We start from the raw sequence: 19,282 nt of genomic DNA, 5'->3' as shown, positions 1-19,282 counted from the left end.
GTGAAATAAATTACAGGTTCATAAAAGACTATCTGTAAGCGTCACAAACATTGTGGCGCTGGTCAATATTCTTGCAGCAGATGTCATTTTTGAACAAAAGATTTGTCCTCTTGCAAGTTAATAGAAATTCCACTGAGCCCTGCAAATTTCTACCGCACAGAACGCTCTAGAGAATGCGCAGCTGAGTTACCCAAGAATTGTATGTATAAAAGATGCAGCAATGTACTGTGTATGGGATCAGCAAAAAGCATGGGGCATGATTTGGCATATATTATCTCTCAAAATCACAAATCGCAAACCCAGGTGGAGTTAAACTGCTGTAAAGCATATAGCCGAGTCCTGTAAAATGCTTCATTTTGCACTCAACATATGTAAAAAATGTACTGCACTAATTTAAATTAATGAACATTTCTGTACTTGACCAATTTTAATTGTGTTATTAGCAGCCTCCGTGTGCAGCAGTATTATATTTAAGACGCTATAGTCTCAGACCAACAGCATAGTATATGCATGCAAGTGATCACACACTATCATTCCAAGGCGAGTAATTGGCTCGCCGTCCCTGCTTACTCATCCACTATATGAGCAGTTATGGTTTCATATGCAGAGGAGTTGGGGAGGAACGAGGGAAAACGGGAAGAAGGAGGAGAGGTAGATGAGGGGAAAAATTGCTTGTGCGGTGAAAACTTGGTACAGCAAGTGATCCAGTGACTGTGTGCAAATGAAGAATGTCTTGGCATGTATGTGTGGGGAGTTACCACACCTGTGAGTGGGACAGATACACAGGCCTGGAGAAGATGATCCACTCCACCACCTTGATGCAGGGCGGGGTGGTCAGAGAGCCGGTGTATCGGTAGTAATTGTCCACGGACGACGGCAGCAGATCCCTCAGGATGAACGACCTGAGGTTTGTTTCCTTTTCTGGGTAGAGCATGGGATCAAAATGTGTCAGGGTACAAAAATATAACATTCTTACCATCCTTAATAACTTTACTGAAAACTCTGCATATCTACAGTTACATTTAGTCCAATGTTAACATATATTTATTTATTTCATTTCGCCCCCATGCTTTCCTGAACCCCCACTAGTGGAATTATGGTGACAGCAGTTGTCACTTATTATCACTCTGGCCTTTACATATCTTTACACAAATATCTCCCTTTGGTCCTCCGTAGAAAGGAGCAACGGGAGAGGAGTCAGATAAAGTGGCCTGCTCTGACAGCTGATCCGTGGCTGGGTGGTTGCCTACTCTACGTGTAACAACTGTCACATGGGCTGCAGGGATTAAGACTGATCCAAATGATTACCGGCTCAGTTCTGTCCTCCGTGATCAGAACCACGGAAAGCTGTGTAAAGAAAAACAAAACAGAACAGCAGGAAGATCCCTTTATCCCCTGCAATTACGCTGTGTGGGTTATGCTAGTGGGCTTGTTTTTCGCTTGAATTATGACATGAAAAACACAAATAAAGCGGAATTGATGTCAAATACAATCTCTCACAGCTCATGAACTTGTCTAAAACAGCAGAAGCTCGGGGTGATAGGACTGATAGGACTACAGAGGCACTGGAAGCCTCGCCCCCATGCCTCATCTGTACTCAAAGTCAAATTCAGTATTCACAGCCTTTCTTCTCCCCGTCTTCAGACAGTGTACGTGCCCTATCGCTCATGGGCCGCCGAGATGCTGATGGATGGATGACTGTGGGATAACGAGCTAGCGGAAAACCAACCAACCTAACAGGGGAGGAGGCGAGGAGCATTTAGCAGCCAGCAGGAAGACAATCCAAAAACCACCACACCCACACTGAGCTCTCTCTCAGCCGGAAAATGAGATACTGTGGTATTAGCACGAACATCTGTGAAAGGGTTAGCCACTTTACAAGGCTGATGGAGATTCATGAAATGACTTTATACAATTAAGTGTTTTGGCAACCTGTCTTAATCAAGGTTGTGTAGCAAAAAACAGCATACATACCCGTATGGAAAGGAAACTAGAGGTAAAATGGTCTCCCAGCTGATAATAGAGCAACCAGAAAATAAGCCATTTTCCTTACTGCAATTACTTCAATGGAATTTTGAGTGCAAAGAATTCACTGAAAAAAGCGACACATTTTCAGATTCTGGAGCCAATTCACAAGCTTTTAAAAAAACTCTACAGTGGTCTCTAAGTGAGCTTCCCCCCCCCCCGCGACATGTTTTTTTCTTTTCCTGCTCAGTCAGAAGGTTTTTTTGCTCAACGCAAAAGTCAAAACCGAACCCATCAAATACCAAATAACATCAAATACCCATCTCCAGGAAGGTACAGAGTGTGAAATTGAAATTAAAAACGACTCATGAAGCCCAGCACTAGTGTGAAAACAGCAATAACTCTATGCTCCTATATATCTTCATCCAGTTACATGTCCTTGTCACTGTGTGCTTATGCTCACATAAAGACCATCAGGGGCAGGTTGTAAAAGAAGCCATACGTGTCTGTGTAAACAGAGTTGCTGTGTCCTAAGAGGCAGTGAAGGATTACAAAGTCACATGAAAACATCTGTTTATGGTCTGCATAAGTCACGCATGCAGTAAAAGCAGCATAGCAGCCAGAGATTTAAGAAAAAATGCCATGAACAGACATTAACAGTGTAAGTGTGAGTTTTAGCCTACGCAGGAGCCAGGGCCCACGATCCATAAACATGTATGTCTGAGTCGGAATAAGAGTGTTGTATAGTTGAGGCTCAGAGGTAATTTAACTGCTCTTTCTCTGCAAGTGAAGCTCCTCGGAGGTCTCCTGCTGTGGAGCTGTACTACCAAGGGAGAGGCGGTATCTTGCAAATGTTTCTTCCTTTTGAAGTTAAACTCTCCTCATATCTTGTGTTTAGATTCCAATGTGTTTGTTTGTTTTTCTGATGAAGACCAATGCTTAAAGGAAGAGCATTAATGTTTTTTCTAAAAGGTAAAGGGAGGAGCACAATGTCTTCACTATCACTGGGAATGTACCTCTAGGATCAAGCAAAACAGCAAAGTCAGAGGGATTTTGTAAGGATAATAGCTTTTGCAAATACCAAATTAATCAAATGTTCTAAGTTGTGTTTCATGTGGAGGAGAAAAACAATCAGTGTACAGCAAATGAACAAAAAACTCAAACATCTCCATTCCTTACCGTGATGCACTACTCCTTTCAATCCCTGGATGATGGGTTCTACAGCTGGATTGTCTTTTTGCCCCAGCTGCAGGAAATGGCCAGAGACAAGAGATTACAAAAGGGATTACAAGATCCAAACAATAATCTCACATAATGACTAAAGACAATCAATGTGAACAAAATACAGGGAGTGGACACAATGAGGGCAACATCTCTACAAACAAGATATAAGCCAGCAGCATCTAATGCCATCTATTGGTATTGTGAAGGCTATGACGTTCATTTTAGTACGATTTTGAAAGTGCACGTCAAAGATGATTGTTGTTTCTGGGGTTGTACTCACGACTATACAGTACTGTATTGCGTAACTTATAAATGGTATTTACAACCAAACCTTGATTATCAATATTAATGGTTCTTTTGGGGGGAAAGTGTGATTCAATTTTTCATTATATATATATTTTTTATTACATTACATTTTTGTGAGCACATTTTCTCATTTTATGAGCTTTGAAAGATATCCTTTAGCAGGAGGTATTCAGTAACCGTATGAGGCCGTTTGGCCCTAAGCTTTAGCGTCTCCAGAGAACCAACACCAGTGTTGATTCCCTCCTTATCTATTAGGCCTACAGCTAATTCTTTGAAATGATTGAAGACTGGCAAATGTTGTTCAGCCCCACATTCTGCAATATTCCCAGACGTCCTAGTTAAGAGAGAGGACTGGGCAAAACAGTGTTGGGATGAGGGGACCAATCTTCTCTTGCTCAACATTAATTCAGGTCAGTCAGAGGAGAATAATTGTGTGCAACTGAATGCTGAATGTGGATAATATGCACACCTCAGAGGCCATTAATAGGCCTTTGGGGAGACAAGGAAGAACTTTGCTCATTGATTAGAAATGGTGAATCTGAGCCAATGTGTGTGTGTCCGCTTTAAAAACTCTTGCACTGTAAACTGCTGTTCAGCGGATTGTGTATGGTGGTGCTAATTGCAGTAAGCAATAGGACTGTCAGGACCCAGCGGAGGCATTTAGGTCCTCGTACACACACGGTTTATCAGTGTCTGAGAGTAGACCTACATTACAAACACCTGTGTCCCCATTCCAGCCTCACTCTTCCTGAGAGCTGACCCTTGTCTATATACTATTAAGCTGAAAGTTAGCCTGCATTGATCGCCTGCCATCAATCGTAAAGATACTGCTAATAGAAACTAAGAGCACAACATGTGCTGCTGGTCTATGCTTTTTCACGGTTCATAAATCTTTGAAGTGTTTTAACTGTTAACAGAAATTAGGACCATTCTTGTCCATTAAGAGCTTATGTGTGCAGACCTTCAGGGGACAATTTGTAGTATCTGGGTTAGCAATCTGCAATGTGCTACAGTAAATAGAAAAATAATCGGCTACTCGGTGAAGATAAACTCTCCTATCCCAACACAGGTGCCTAAAAAACAATACTAATGATTAGATAAAATGTATTGACCTCCAAAGCGAATTACCAACTCAGTCCTTTACGTAATTGGAATTATACAGGTACAACTATCCCCCTTGAGTCAAAATTGCCTCATCAAATATTTTTCCATCTTTCTTTTGACAATAACTCTTATTTTCTTAGCACAATTCCCACGGCTGCATTTCTGTTTTCTTTCATTTTGTGATATTTATTTAACCATCCACTTGGTTTCTATTGTTCATAGTTTAAAGTAATCACAATTTATGCAAGTAACGCAAATAAATGCTTTTGAGAAAACTAATATTGATATAAAGGATACATCTTTACAAATAGGCAAAGTGAGTCTTCAGCAACGCAGGCTGCTCTGTAAGGCTGTACTTAGGCACAACTTACAACAATACTGCTAACATGCTGATATTAGGCATGTTCTCTCTCTTAGTTTAGCATGTTGGCATGCTAACATTTACAAATAAACAAGAAAAACAAGTAGAGCTGAGGCTGATGGGAATGTCATTTGTTGTGCAGGTTTTGTTTGAATGATGGTGGCGCTAGAAGAAAAAGTCAGCGGATAACCAAAGTAAATTCATTCTAAAGGCGGCATGGATGTGTGTACCACATTTATAGTAAACCATGTAGCTAGCTAGCATAGCCACATAGATATTTCTGGCAGGATCAAAGAAGTGGGCTGACCAACAGACTGACCCTCGTCATCCCTAGAAACATGCCACTAGCATTGATCAAAATGTCTCTGTTCAAGTGAACTACAAGTGCAACCGTGTAGTCTCAGTTTTCTTCAGATTACATTTGTCTTGACCTTCAGAGCTGGTGATTCCTTACCTCAAAGAAGACGGACATGGCAGCAATGATGCGTCTTTCCTTGATGGCAGCGCTGAGGCTGTCAAAGTCATCCGAATTGTAAAGGTAAATCTGCATCTAGGATGGGAAAGACAGAGCATATACAGCTTGAGGAGTGGACAAGGAGAACCAACACTGCTCTCATCCATCACTTGGACACACTGTGAGGAGCTGATGAAAAGCTGTTTTGAGGGGCATAAAAGAGCGTGTATTCATCAGTCCCATAAATCTCCCATAATCTGTGTCATTCCTTTTTGTGTTCTGCCACTCCTGGGGATGCTCGGGAAATACAGCATCCCATTCCTCAGGGCGACTGTCCTCACAGAGACAAGTCACAAGCTGAGAGGAAGAACTGGAGGAATATGAGCTTTTCTTGTGTGCTGAGATCTAACAGAATGGTATGCTTATAATCATTGACTCAAATTACTTTAAATCACCCACAACATTGATTCTGATTCCACAACAAAGCTTAAGTTGTGAGAATATAACGCAAAAACATCATGCAGAGAATACATTATATACCTTTGATGACTGTGGTTTCCAATAAAAAAATGTTTTCAGTCCTTTCATTTCAAAGCAGACATATTATGGTAGTGCTGATCAAAATCAGCAAATTATTCTAAAAGTAGCAATTGGAGCTGCCCATCATCTCGCTTTCCCGAGTCTCTTTAAAATGAAAACCCTTTCATGTAACTGAACCAAGTTAATTGGCAATAAAAAAAGGTCCTAGATGTTGATTTAATTAAAGGGTATGCTTTCCTTTTTTCATCTTTCAAAAGGGATATTACATGGAAAATAAGCAGCCACCATTGACTGTGCTAAAAACAGATATACAAATAAGGATACATAAACAAGCTTATAAATAAGGACACATCCAGTAATGTGTACCAATAGCCTGAAAATGACTGAATCCAGATAGTTTAAGTTAATCCGTTTTCTTCGGACTTCCTTTAACTGCGGCTTTTAATGGAACTCATTTGTTGTGTGAGAACTCTGCAAGAAAGAGCTCTGGCCATTCATCACCCTTCAGATGTTATTAACTACATTACCCAATTAAGCTGACCCCCTTAGGCTCACTGACACTGGCTCACGTGACCTGCTCTTATTAACAGCACACTGGAAAACGTGATATTGTCAAACACTTGCATAGCAGGCAGCCAATAAAAATAAATGTTGCCGTAAGCGATTTGAATCACTTGATTGCACGCTTCGTTTCTCTGTACGTCTTCGGGCTCTGGCACAAAACCCCCTTGTTGGAGTAGACTTGATTCACATACACAGATATTGTTGGGAATTGTTGATTTTAAGCAGGACAGACAGGTGGTCTGACCGACATTTAAGCTCACTGAAGACAACACAGAAACATTCATACATGTTTGTTTTTGTCAGTACAATATTTACTGGACTGTTGTACAGAGAAATATGTTAAGACAAATCTGAACGAGGTAAGTCCAAATAACCAACAGCTGGCAAGAAACCAGAGGCAACCGGAGACTGAAATGATAAACAAAACATTATTTGAGCTTTATGATTCACCTCCAGTTTTCTCTGTAGAGCAGATGGTCCACAAAGTTAGCGCAAACACAAGCTCTGAAAACAGCTCTGCATTCTCAAGTACTAGTTAACCACAAACAGGTGAAACAATGAGTCATCATTTGCATGATGACCAAAACAGTGAGATGCTGAGGCAAGACAAGCAAACAACAAATTAATGTTACTGCTGTTATGTTGGCTGTTGCGATTAAGACACTTTAAACACTAGGGATGAGAATTGGTATGATTTCATTGATAGAAATTAATTATCTATACCTCTTATCGATACAAGCCTTATTCAATTATTCAAGTCACCAAGTGTTGCTAGGTAAAAGGCACACATGTTAATCAGTGCCATGCTTCGGAGCTATTTTTCTCTCTCTGCAATGCAATGGTGACCTGAAATGTGTAAGCTGTTAGGTCATTGCACATTTGGAAATGTAAGAAAGCATCAATAAGAGGAATCGATTAGTCACTGAGGCGTGCTATTCCAGGGAATTTGACAACTTCATACTCAACGGGAAAGGTTCTTGATTACTATCCTTAAAAATACATACATCACTCTTTTATTGAGTATTGCTACAGTGACAGAGTTGAATGCAACTGCAACCTAAAAAATAGACACCAGCAGATACATATTTACTATGTAAGATTACATGATTCAGATATGTTATCTAAGATATTTGCTTAACACCTAGCGTTTTATTCCACTGTTAACTCGTTTTCCAACAACACAGATGGGTTGTTAGCGTCAGTCACTCCATGCATCACTAACCATGGCAGTTGTGTATTTTTCACTCGCATTCAATTTATGTATTTTGTACTGTTTACTGTGTTCCATCTACTTAGTATTTGTGTTGAGCTCTCAGGGTCACCACATCCACCCCCATTAGTCTAGAATGCAGATATGCTTTCAGTGCCAATGGAGCTTTTTCCTACTCAAATATACAGTACTGTACACCCACCCCGTACATTTCATACATCCGCAGTAGCGAGTGGGTACCTTTGCAAGGTGTGATTTGTAATCCATGTATAATTAATCTAACCTTGGTGACACCCTAATATATTATTAGAAAAGATCTCCTTATAGTACCCTAAGGCGGAAAAAAAATCCACGGTTTCATTTTTCATTGTGCTGTTTGAGCAAACAGGTGGTCCATCTATCGATTTCCCCGCTTCACTCCCATGAAAAGACCCTGGTTAGATTAATGTCAAGCTGAGGAGCCACAGGCCGAGCAGCCATGTTTATTTCTCCGTTGTTGTTTTTTTACATAACCATGTTACAAAAGGCAGAGCAGCTCTATAATGCAGCTTTTTGAATTTCTCTTTCCACCCCCTGTATCAAAGTGTGAACTATATTTGTGTGGGTTTTCAAGCTTCTGGGCAAGTGGAATAAACACTTTGGAGTTTTCCCCCTCTACTAAAATAGTAAATGCTTTATGCAGTGTGGTACAAACAACTACTGTAAGGGGTAAATGTGACTCATATGAAGTGGAGACATAATTAGACAGCAGATTGGAAAGCAGTCTCTGTTTAGCAGAGACAAATCAGCCCTGGAGCTCAACCTCCAAGGTCATACTGCTCAATTCTCGAAGAACGAAACAAATATATAAACAAACAAACAAAAGCCATCCTCCGCTGTTAAAGATCATCGGGAAAGTCAAACAAGGGTGTTGGATGTTATATTATCTCAAATATATCAAACTGTCAAAGTTTAAATACGAAATATGAAAATGCCACATCTTACAGGAGGAAGCAGATAAATAGCCAAAGGCCAGATCCTGCATTACCATGTTCACCTTCAACCATTCATCATTTGATTTTCCTCTTTCACCTTTTGATTCAGAGAGTGAAATAATGCATCATGTTTGAAACATGCAGGCTGAATTATTGATTTAGAGAATAATTACATTTTAAAAAGACCTCCCACTCTGTGTTGTTTCTGCGTATATGATGTATGTTTGTCCAATATGTAGTAAACAGGAAACATCTTTGCAGATATGTGTATGGAGTATTTCTTTCTTACGTACTTCCTGTAGAAAAGACTACTGCATTTCCCATAAGGATAATGTAAGGTCGTTATGAGTGGCAATCATTTGGCCATATTTTTTCTAAAGCAGTCATTTATATGAACATGTTTTTGTTGTGCAACTTACGAAGAACCTTGGAACCTTTCCAATCATATTGTATGTAGGCAATCCTATCAGGGCTGCATGCTCTTGACATGCGTGTTGGCAGAATAAATATTTGAGAAGAGGGTCACTCATCCTTTCAGTTATGAAAGATATTCTGAGTTCCTTTGCATCAAAAGAGCTTTCCAGCGGCTTAAAGTGCCAGTACATTGGCAACAAAATACACAGTTGCCATGCATAAGCATAAATACTCCAGAGAAACCATTTTGGTCTATGTTCCCAAATGATTTCTTTTTAAATAGGTTGTTTAAATGATGGTTATTCATCCAGAATAAAAGGTATGATAAAAGGGAAAACTATAAATGAAGCAACATAAAGTACATATTGCTTGAGTGTGTTTTTAGAACTCGAGAAAATGCCTTTTCTGTAACATGCTCATCAGCTGTCACCTATCATTAGTACTAAAATTAACTGCACCAACGATTTATGGCTTGACACTATAATACATTACTGTTTGAGCTGCCAGAGTAGAACACGGCGAGTAAAGATAAGTGAAGTGAGCTGCCAGTGAGATTACAAAAAACTGAAAGAGAAATGAAGGGCTGCAACCAGTGCGTAAAGGGAAAGGAAAAAGGTGGAAAATGCGTTGTTAGACCTTACGCTGACATCTATGGAGAACATTATAAAGGTTCTGGTGGATGTAGATATAGCAAAAGTGCAGCTGTAAATTATAGGTCAAGGTGTAGTAGCCCCCAATCATTTGAATGAAGATTTAAATGTATGTACACTACTGAGAGATAAGAGAAGGAAGACATATTCAGCAGAGTAATGTTACAAAAGACTACAGAAAGAGAAATGTATACTGAAATGCAGGCCTTACATCTGAAGAAACAGCTATCAGAGATGTGGAAACTAAAACACAAACTCAGAAAGAGTGAAAATAGTTGTATGGCAAGACTAAGAGTAGGCATAAGTGAAAGATCCAAGTGAAGGGGGTTCAACAAACTGTCAGCAGGGAGAAAGCAAGCTGTTATCAATTCTCTGTCCAGAGAGTCATCTTTTGCTCAGAAAAAATACACCATTACCAAAATAAACGAACAATACAAAGAACAGTTCTAACAAAGCCAATAGATGCACAATATCAAACAAAGGTGGAACAGCATCTCTTCATGTCTCACAGACAGTTTGCCAGAAGACAGGCTTTTTATATCAAAGAGCCTGAGACCAGGGATAGAGATACATGTGCATGTGTGGAACACGAGCATTTCAAGCTATTGGGTAACACCTCGTGGAGAGAGGGCTGTTGACAACCAGCGTCTCAGAGTAAGTATGATTGTGTGTGAATCTTAAGACAAAGCAGGCATGGATCAAATATGAAGTGCTGCTTTGACAAAGTTGAATTCTCTGAGACAAAGTGTACTGAGTATCCAGGTAACAATGGGAGAGGGTTACTTAAACAACTTAGAGATAGCCTATGTGAATGTTTAAAACAAACCTGCAAAGGGACAATCCAGGAATTAAAAACTAAAGATAAAACCTTTAGCCATGAATATATTCAACTGGGTCCACCAGAGGCCTGAACAAAATCTCACTGAATCTGAACTTATTAATTTTTCAGAAAACTATGCCTGCAAGATGCGAACAGAAGGACAAGCTTATCATTTTGAAGGCAGCCCAAAGAAGGTCACAATACACACAGAGGCCTTTACACAGTCCATTGGCAGACAGTATCCGCCCTGATGAGCCAACCCAGTCTCACGGCATTTCGTGTTATTAGTCACGAAATTAATTGAATCTATTGATTCGTGTTCACCAACACGATTTTCACCTTTTTTTCGTGTCACACAGAACGATTTTAAATGCAATGTATTTCTATTGGTAGTATGTTTCGTGCCTGCAACACGTCTTTTTGTCCGGTCGGGTCTTGGAAGACCAGAAGCTGTGTGGTTCATAAAAACATGTTCTTACTCAATATCTTACCCTAAGCCTAACCCTATCCCTTTTATTTTAAATTGTATAATGTCTGAGTTTTTGTTGCCGTCAGTGAGGAACAGAAATGGGGCTCAGAGCCTCAGAAAACTGAAATCTGTATTTTATGTCATCTTTTTTTCCTTCTAATTTGTTATTATTTGGTGCAGGCACGAAACATACTACCAATATAAATACATTGCTTCTAAAATCGTTCTGTGTCAGAATACTTAAATCTGTATTTTTTTAAATGTCTTTTTCCTTCTAATTTGTTATTATTTACATTGCTTTTAAAATCGTTCTGTGTGACACGAAAAAAATGGCGAAATCGTGTTGGTGAACACGAATCAATAGATTAATTTCGTGACTATAACACGAAATGCCGTGAGACTGTGTTGGATGAGCAGGCAGTGTGGTACACCTGGAGCAAATTAAAGCTGTGGGCAACTTGGCCACAGATGACTTTTCTACGTGTGATAAGTAATGGACCTGTTACAAAGTACAAGACCAAAGCAATCATTTAGCTCCTTAGTACTGCCCCTTTCCTTTCTGGGTTTAAGCATGAACATATTCAGTGAAGTCCCATGAAAAGGGAGCCCAGGATTGCTTTGGTGGTGCTGTAAAGATGGGGTGCAGGTGTTCAAAAAGGAGGTGAGCTGCCGACTCCCCTGGACTTAAAGTTGAGATGCTGGCCAAACAAATCAGGGCCAACTAGTACTCACCACTGGGTAAGCTAAGAGAGCATTCAGAAACATGATGAGCAGTTAAAGTTGCAATTAAAAAAGGCAAAGCAGAACATTTCATTGGTGAAAGATTTTAAAAAATCTCAACAACCCAAGGCTGTTTTGAAAGACTATTAAATCTTCATCTGGAAATAAAAATGGTTACTTCAAGTCAAGGACTCTCAAAACATCTCTGACAAAACCATAGAGCTTGATTGCTTAAATAAGCACTTCATTGCCTCTGGTTCCCTCTAGCACCACCTGCAAGGGAAACCCTGTTTTGCTTTATGCCAGTTTATATCATAGAGGTGTAATAGGCCCTTAAACTTTTAGACAACCTCAAATCGCCAGGTCTAAATAACAGATAACAATATGTGTTATTGTTAGCTGCTGATTATATTGCACCATCTTAAAATTACCTAAATCTCTCCTTAATCTGAAATCAAATTCCTCCTATATGGATGTCTTCCTTTATTTCTCCCTTTTTACATGGAGCAGAAGCTTTACTTTAAAATTAATATAGCACTCTAACATCCCTTTCATCAATTGAAAGTGATTTAAAATCCTAACAACATAAAACTAATGATGTTTACAAACTCAAGGAAAAAGCCATTCATCCATCTATTCTTACGTTTGAGGGTCATTGAGTCTGTATCTGCATAGACATATATGAGATTCTTAATTGCCAATTCACTCTCTTATAAGCTTCTAGATTCAGATCAACTTGTTAAATAACTTATAACTGAGTCTGGGTTTTCATTTCAGAAATATGATTTGCTTTCTTCAATGCAAAAAGGAGACTTGTTACTACTTGAATGTCTGTGATATACTATGATGATGTTTTACATCTTTTCAATGCCTTTACTCCTTAGATACTGTATCCCATGGAGCACCGGCATTAATTAAAAATCTTAAGGCCCCACTCATCATTGCTGCCTGCTTTGTTGGGTTGGCTGTCCAACAATACACTCAATCCCTGGCATGTCCTTATTTGAAAAGGCAGTTCTTAACTGGCTTCCTAAAAAAGATCTTCGTAAATGTATCCTTATGAAAGATGATATCTATTGATCTGTCTGCCCCTATTACCCGTCTTGAAATGAGTAAAAGGGCTTTTAAGTGCACTGCTCCTGCGTCTTGGAATATGTTGCAGGGGAAACTGGTCTCTGTAAGAGTTTTCAAAAGTAGAAGTGCCCCTCTATAATCCAGGATATGATTACCTGGGTCTTATTTCCATATACTGTGATCTAAAACGTTATGGTCCGTAACAGTTATAGTAGGTCTGAAGCTTCGTTTCAATTTGCTGATCTTGGATTGTATAGAAGATGGTCATCTCAATGAGGCTTTGCTTGGTTAAATACATTTTAAATGAAACAAATGATTGATGTTAAAATCTGGGTCTACACACAAAGACATGATAAGCTACAAATCTATGTTTTCCAACTATATAATATACCTGGAAGGCATAATGTTCATCTCCTTGCTCAGCGTTTTTCTAACGGCTGCCTAAATTGGCCATTAAAGTCAATTCCATCGTCTTATTTAGAAGCATGCCATCAAAGGAGCCCTACGCACAACAGCTTTATAATGGCTGTATATAATCCAGTGCCCTTTAACACTACATTGAACACAAAGTGATGTGGCAAAAATAAATCTAATTACTCAGCCATTCAGCATCAAGAGCTGTGCCTGCAGAGAGGGCTCCAAAGAACAGGGCCAAGAAACAAACACAGAAGGACTCGAGCTGCGTGTTTGGAGATAGGAGGGAGAGGCTCACTAACAGCCTTTTCCTGTTGTTTTTCACTGTAATATTAACAATAATTATAACCATTTGACAGTACAAGGGGTAAAAGTATAACCCCACAAAATGTACGACACATTGGCACATTCATCCTAGAAAATTCATGGAAATTGAAATGGTAAAACATAAACCCTAATTAGGGTAAGGCACTAATAAAAAACACTGTGCACCACATGAAAAGTGGGATTTCTGCAAATAATACCAAAAGGTTTTAGAATGAATACCTTTTATATCAGTGCTACACGAGTGGGTGATGTTTTGCTTGCCTTTATTACTTGCAGTATGTTCTCCCTTTGTTTCTATTTGTCTTTTGGCAACACTGGCATTGAGAAATGTGTTGTGACCTTGTGCAACTAACACTATAAAAGCAAGACAAGTACACAATTCTGCCTGAATGTTTATCTCATTTAACTCTCAGACAAAACTAAATGTTCCTTTTCACTCTGCCTTTCATTGATGCGATAGTTTAGTCAATATTGTTCCATTACTGCACAAAAACATTCAGCTTTAAAAAACAGATGTAAAAACAAGCTTTATTCTAAATGTTTCTTTCTTATATTATGTCTCTTACCGCTTGCACCAAAACATTAAAGGTGGGTAAGTTTGAGAAACCGGCTCGAGATACACTTTTTGTTATATTCCATGGAATGCTCTTAACATCCCATTAGCAATAAATATCTTAAGTGCTTTGACAAAAAATCCATAACAAAATGTTCATCTGTGGAAGCCGTAGTACTGTAAAAAGCACGACCAATCATTTTAGCCAGCCCGGCTAAAATAACTGGATGGCCTACCTGCCTGTCAGCCTTCCATCTGTGCACAAACTTATCTCGTGCCCTCATTGGTCATGTGCGCGTTCGTGTGTGTTGGAGGAGGGGCTCTGTAAGGAAGTAGCAGATTTTCTCCGGTTGTGTATTTTCAAATTCTAGCGCACTTGAGCTGGTTTCTCCAAAATTATCTACCCCACCTTTAAGCTACATTTGTGCAAACCTTGGCAAATGAAATATGTCTATTTTTTTATTGGGATATTGAAAGAAATAGAACTTGGAAGATGTGATTTCTCACTGCTCAGGGTTGATGTTTTAATAGACTGACTTGTATGTATAAAAGCTGTGTAATTCCCACAGACAGTCAAGTTGTCTCTCAGTTTAAAATATTCCTCTAAAACTATAAGCAATACAATGATTAGACATTTACTATAGTACATTTAAGACATATTTAAAAAAAGGGGGTATTATATGATTAAGAAAGGTTTTTTTTGCCTAGTTTTTCTTTTAAGTTGGGTTTATTTAAAATCATTTCGAGGCCAGAGTTTACCTAAGAAATATCTTTTGTCCACAGTGAATTTATCTTTCTTCAATAATCCTAAACCCTCAACCTAGTGGGGTTTCTTGAAGTTGAAGTAAAACTAGATTTTAGCGTCTGTGTTCGGCCTGAATTCTATACCAGGCTCCAATATTCAATATGGACCCTCAAGGCCTCGTATTGCACATTTGTCAAAGTGTAATGTAGTGACAGGATGCTTTACCTCTACAGGAAACCTTCTGCCATTGATGCTGTGTTCTGAGCCTGCTGATCCATTACTATGGCCCCAGTGAAACTCAATCTTCTCAGCCTTAAAACGCCCTGGCAGTCCAGCACCTCTTACGAAGTAGTCATCCTTCAGGAGAACAGCAACTGTAGAAAAAGTAAAAATTAAATATGGAATCAAACAAAGAAAGAAAATGGAGTACACTGATGCAAAGGCAGATAGATGAGTAGTCTTCATAAACTTAAGCTGACTGCCTCAATTTAGATTGAAATTATTGTAGAGAAAAGAAAAAGTATTTTTAATTGGAGCTCAACAAGCTTTCACCATCTAATTAAATGCCATTTAAAGGGCTACTCGGCCACCAAGGGTCTGAAAGGGTCTGCCTCTGTATGCCACTGTGTTAGGGATCATCATGACTAGATACAGAGTCAGTTGTGTGCACATTCACAATGACGCTACTGAGGTGCCCTTAAGTAAGAGCAGACAGCCCCCTCTTACAGTGTCCTTGACATCCTATTGGTTCAGTGGTAGGAAGCTTCAGACAAAGCCACTCTCTCTCTTAAACCTCTTGCATGGTTTGCGAGGAAGACGTAATTCTCTGCGTTGTGATCTTCCTCTCCCTGCTAGCATTTTTTGCAAGGATGTAAGGCTGTTGCTTCAACTGTGGTAAAGCAAGCATTTTAAATTGTCCTCTCATGCAAGGTTATTACCAGTTTCTGCACTGCTGAAGGTTTGACATTTTTGTAGGGAAGATCTTGTAATGCGAGTCTTTTTTTGTGCTGTGACACTCACACACAGCATAAAGACGTCAGTTATGGAAATGAATGTTCTATGAAATCCTAGTATTAGCATTTTTTACATAGTTTTATTAGCATTCACACAAAAATATGACTTTCTTAACATTCATTTTTCGAGAATTTGGTGCAATAGGGATAGGGATGTCTGAAATATCGTTTTTGGGGCTTTTAAGCTTCTGATAGAGATTACAAAAAATTCACATTGCGGGACACATACACAGCACCTCTTCACACAATAAACAGTGCTATCCATTTGAGAATGAAATATCATAATAATGTTGATGACCCTTAACGCTCATATTTTTTCTTGTGAGCTTGCTTTTCATTTCAGGTTATTCACACATGATTTTCTGTTTAATTACATCCAATATTCTCCTATTATTAAAAAGTCTGAGATTCGGGAATGAAGCACTATGAAAACCATTCAACAGCATGAAAAATATGTTTTGCAGAATTGGGCGCTGGAGATAAACTGACAATTAACCTCATAACCTTAAATATTACAACATTTGCAGTGATATTGTTGTTGCTGACCATATCAAGCAGAATAATCACAGAGGCTTTGCATGTGCTTGCTTCCTGCGAACAAAAGATCCAGTAACTCGAAAAAGTCTATTTTCAGTATATAACATATAATTGTTAGTAGCCTGAGCAATTTTGAAGTCCTGCAGTAGCTTCGGAGAGGGTTTTTAAGGGTCATAACATTTTCACAATTTGTAGTAGGCCATTTAATCCTCTTCCTGAGGTTAAAACACAGACATTACTGCGGTTATGAGGTTTTTACATGACAACGGCAATTCAAATTCTCCTTAAAAGTGCAGGCTGTCTGCGATTCCTGAAAGCCAACATTTTTAAATGTTGTCAGTGGTGTCATGTAAGGGTGAACTAACTGCACTAGATCTAGTATTCCATTTAGCATTTCATGACATCCAAAATGCCATCATGACAAGGCATATCACCATCATTCTGCTGTCCTGGCAGAGGTTACATTTTTATGTTTCTACAACCCTTTACCACGTCTACATTTGACATCATTAGCCAGATTAGACGCAGTGTTCTGTCGGCTGATCCCACCCGGTTACAGGGGGATTTAGTCAGTCTCTCCGGATAAGGACAGCCCACTTTTAATCATATCACACAAAGCAATCCAAGAGAATGAGCATGTGTATAAGCAAACACAGCCTGTCAGTAAACACAGATGACATGATGAACAAGCTGTGCAGAGGGAATGCATGACATTAAGGTAAGTGAAACAGATCACCATGGGGTGATTTCAACAGGCAGAATCGTGACGAGCGTGAGATCCAGAGAAAAGGAATGGAGAGACAAGAAGATCTGAAGAGGAGAACCTTGTGTGATGAGGGATGAGTTGAGCCCTTGTCGCGAGGCAAGAAAGAATCTGCCAGCAGTATTAATGTGCCAATGCTGCTTAAGCTGATGGCCCACAGTAAGATGGAAAAAGCTCTTAGATGGAGGAAATTTCCAAGAGCGAAAGCGTCAGGTCAAAGTGTAAATCAGTCTGCCGAGGAATAAACTAACCATATCATGATTATAATTGCTGCTAACTCTTTCACAAACACATACATAATTACAAGGATGGCAATAAATCCCCTGTTCTGCTGTTGTTAGTGTAATCCCGTTTGAAACAAAAGGAAAGTCAAGGAAAGGGGATACTGGCCGGTCATGGGAGTTTCATTAAAAATGCGGCCCTGGGTGTGTTTGAACCCTCAAACAGCAAAGTAGGAATTAGAAGCTAAGCCAAAAAGACCTTGAATCACAGCCAGTGTGAGAAGGGGAGTGTGTGTGAAAGTAAATCCTTGATCAATGCAAATGTCTCTTGGGCCTTCCGTTTCCTCATGAATTTAGTTGAGAGTTGTTTGAAATTTAACTGAGAAATGTTTTGTTGAGGAACGCTGCTTGAATAGCGGCCAATCAGCTCGATCTCAAAGCGGGTCAAGGCACGAGGGAACACTGTGAAATCAATCTCAATGAACTTTTAAGACCTATTCACTCAGCTCTTAATTACAACATTCACTATTAAATAGTATCAATGATGTTCAAGCCCATTTGAACTTTTGAATCTTAACATCCCCTAGTGGCACAAAAAAAGACTATTAAAAAAGCAACGCGGGCAAATTTATTAATGAATAAGGAGTATAAGGGAACATGCTTAGATGACCTTGTATTGGCAAATGTAGTTTGAACCAGATATCTAGAATATTTGTAGATGATATATAACTAAATCAATGACATTGGTAAAAGCATTGGTTACTGCTCACGTGTACATGAAAAAGCCTGAATTTACGTTTGAGAATAAACATTTTGGAAAAGAAGAAGTCCATGTAAACAAATAACGGAGGAAGCCATAGACAAAAAGTGGCCCTAGTCTCATGGCAATATACTGTAATGTATATGAATGGACACCTACTGTTAGTCATTGGTGAAGCGTCAGGGCCTTCAAGGTATTCAGAGAATACCCTGAAACTCTCAGATAAAACAAACAAAAAATCAATTTAATTGTATAAATACAATTTTATAAAATGTAAATAAAATGAAATGAAAAGAATCGTATCTGTGTTGTTGATCTGTAATATTACAGTGTTACGTTGATTGGTTTGTCCTTCTCGGTCCATGCACTATGCATTTCAGTGGTTTTGTGTTAGAAAAGAAATGCAACCAATCAGATCTTGTTCTGGGTCTCTGGGTAGAATATCCTTCAACCAAGGTATTCTATAGCCTTGATAGAATGCCCTGGCCCTTACACTGAATGAGAGCGTACGTTTGGATTGACAGTTTGATCAACCAATCATATATTGATTTGTAGCCAATGGGCGTATTCTTTCAGAGCTTCCCTCGGTTCCAGGGTATTCTAGAAGGCCCGGTAGTTCACTGGAGAGAGACAGAGGATCTAGATCAGGGATGGGCAAATGGCGGCCCGGGGTAGTACTGATACCGTCCACTAGACTCCTAGTTACGTCACGAGCTGCGTACATGATTTCGTTCGGCAGCCAAATACCGCAAAATAATCTGTGACGCGTTTGTGTGTATTCTGTTTGTGTCCCGGGGAAACACTCACAAGAAACACCGGCTGTTGTTATGCCTGCCCTGCTGTGACGTTAAGTTACCGCTTGTAATTATGCCTTTACAAGCTTCAAAGTTGTATTTATCATCTGAATTTGGCGAAACAAGTTTAATATTCTAAAAACCAAGAAATCAGATGAAAACAAACTGTCAAGGACCCTGCCGTGTTATCTATGATTACTATACGCTGTTCATTCATAATTTCAGCGGGAGGGAGGGGGAGCGGCGCTGAGGAACAGCAGAGTGCGGGTTGACAGGTGTCTGTGTTGACATTCGCCTTATTGTGGA

The 19,282-nt window shown here is 39.3% G+C and overlaps 1 protein-coding gene across 1 annotated transcript in view; it reads right to left on the bottom strand.

The window, feature by feature from the left end:
* Window positions 1-19,282, bottom strand: part of ca16b (carbonic anhydrase XVI b) — a 95,498-nt gene that overhangs the window by 24,650 nt on the left and 51,566 nt on the right. Inside the window, exons 4-7 of the mRNA XM_034138920.1 lie at window positions 15,114-15,262; window positions 5,415-5,510; window positions 3,145-3,211; window positions 764-921 (exon numbers count right to left, since the gene is read on the bottom strand). Of these exons, the coding sequence (XP_033994811.1) occupies window positions 764-921; window positions 3,145-3,211; window positions 5,415-5,510; window positions 15,114-15,262 (470 nt within the window). The remainder of the gene's footprint in view (window positions 1-763; window positions 922-3,144; window positions 3,212-5,414; window positions 5,511-15,113; window positions 15,263-19,282) is intronic.

This window comes from Trematomus bernacchii, unplaced genomic scaffold, assembly GCF_902827165.1.
Source record: "Trematomus bernacchii unplaced genomic scaffold, fTreBer1.1, whole genome shotgun sequence".
Lineage (NCBI taxonomy): Eukaryota > Metazoa > Chordata > Actinopteri > Perciformes > Nototheniidae > Trematomus > Trematomus bernacchii.
The sequence above is the reverse complement of the archived record's forward strand: the minus strand, read 5'-3'. Positions and strand labels throughout refer to the sequence as shown.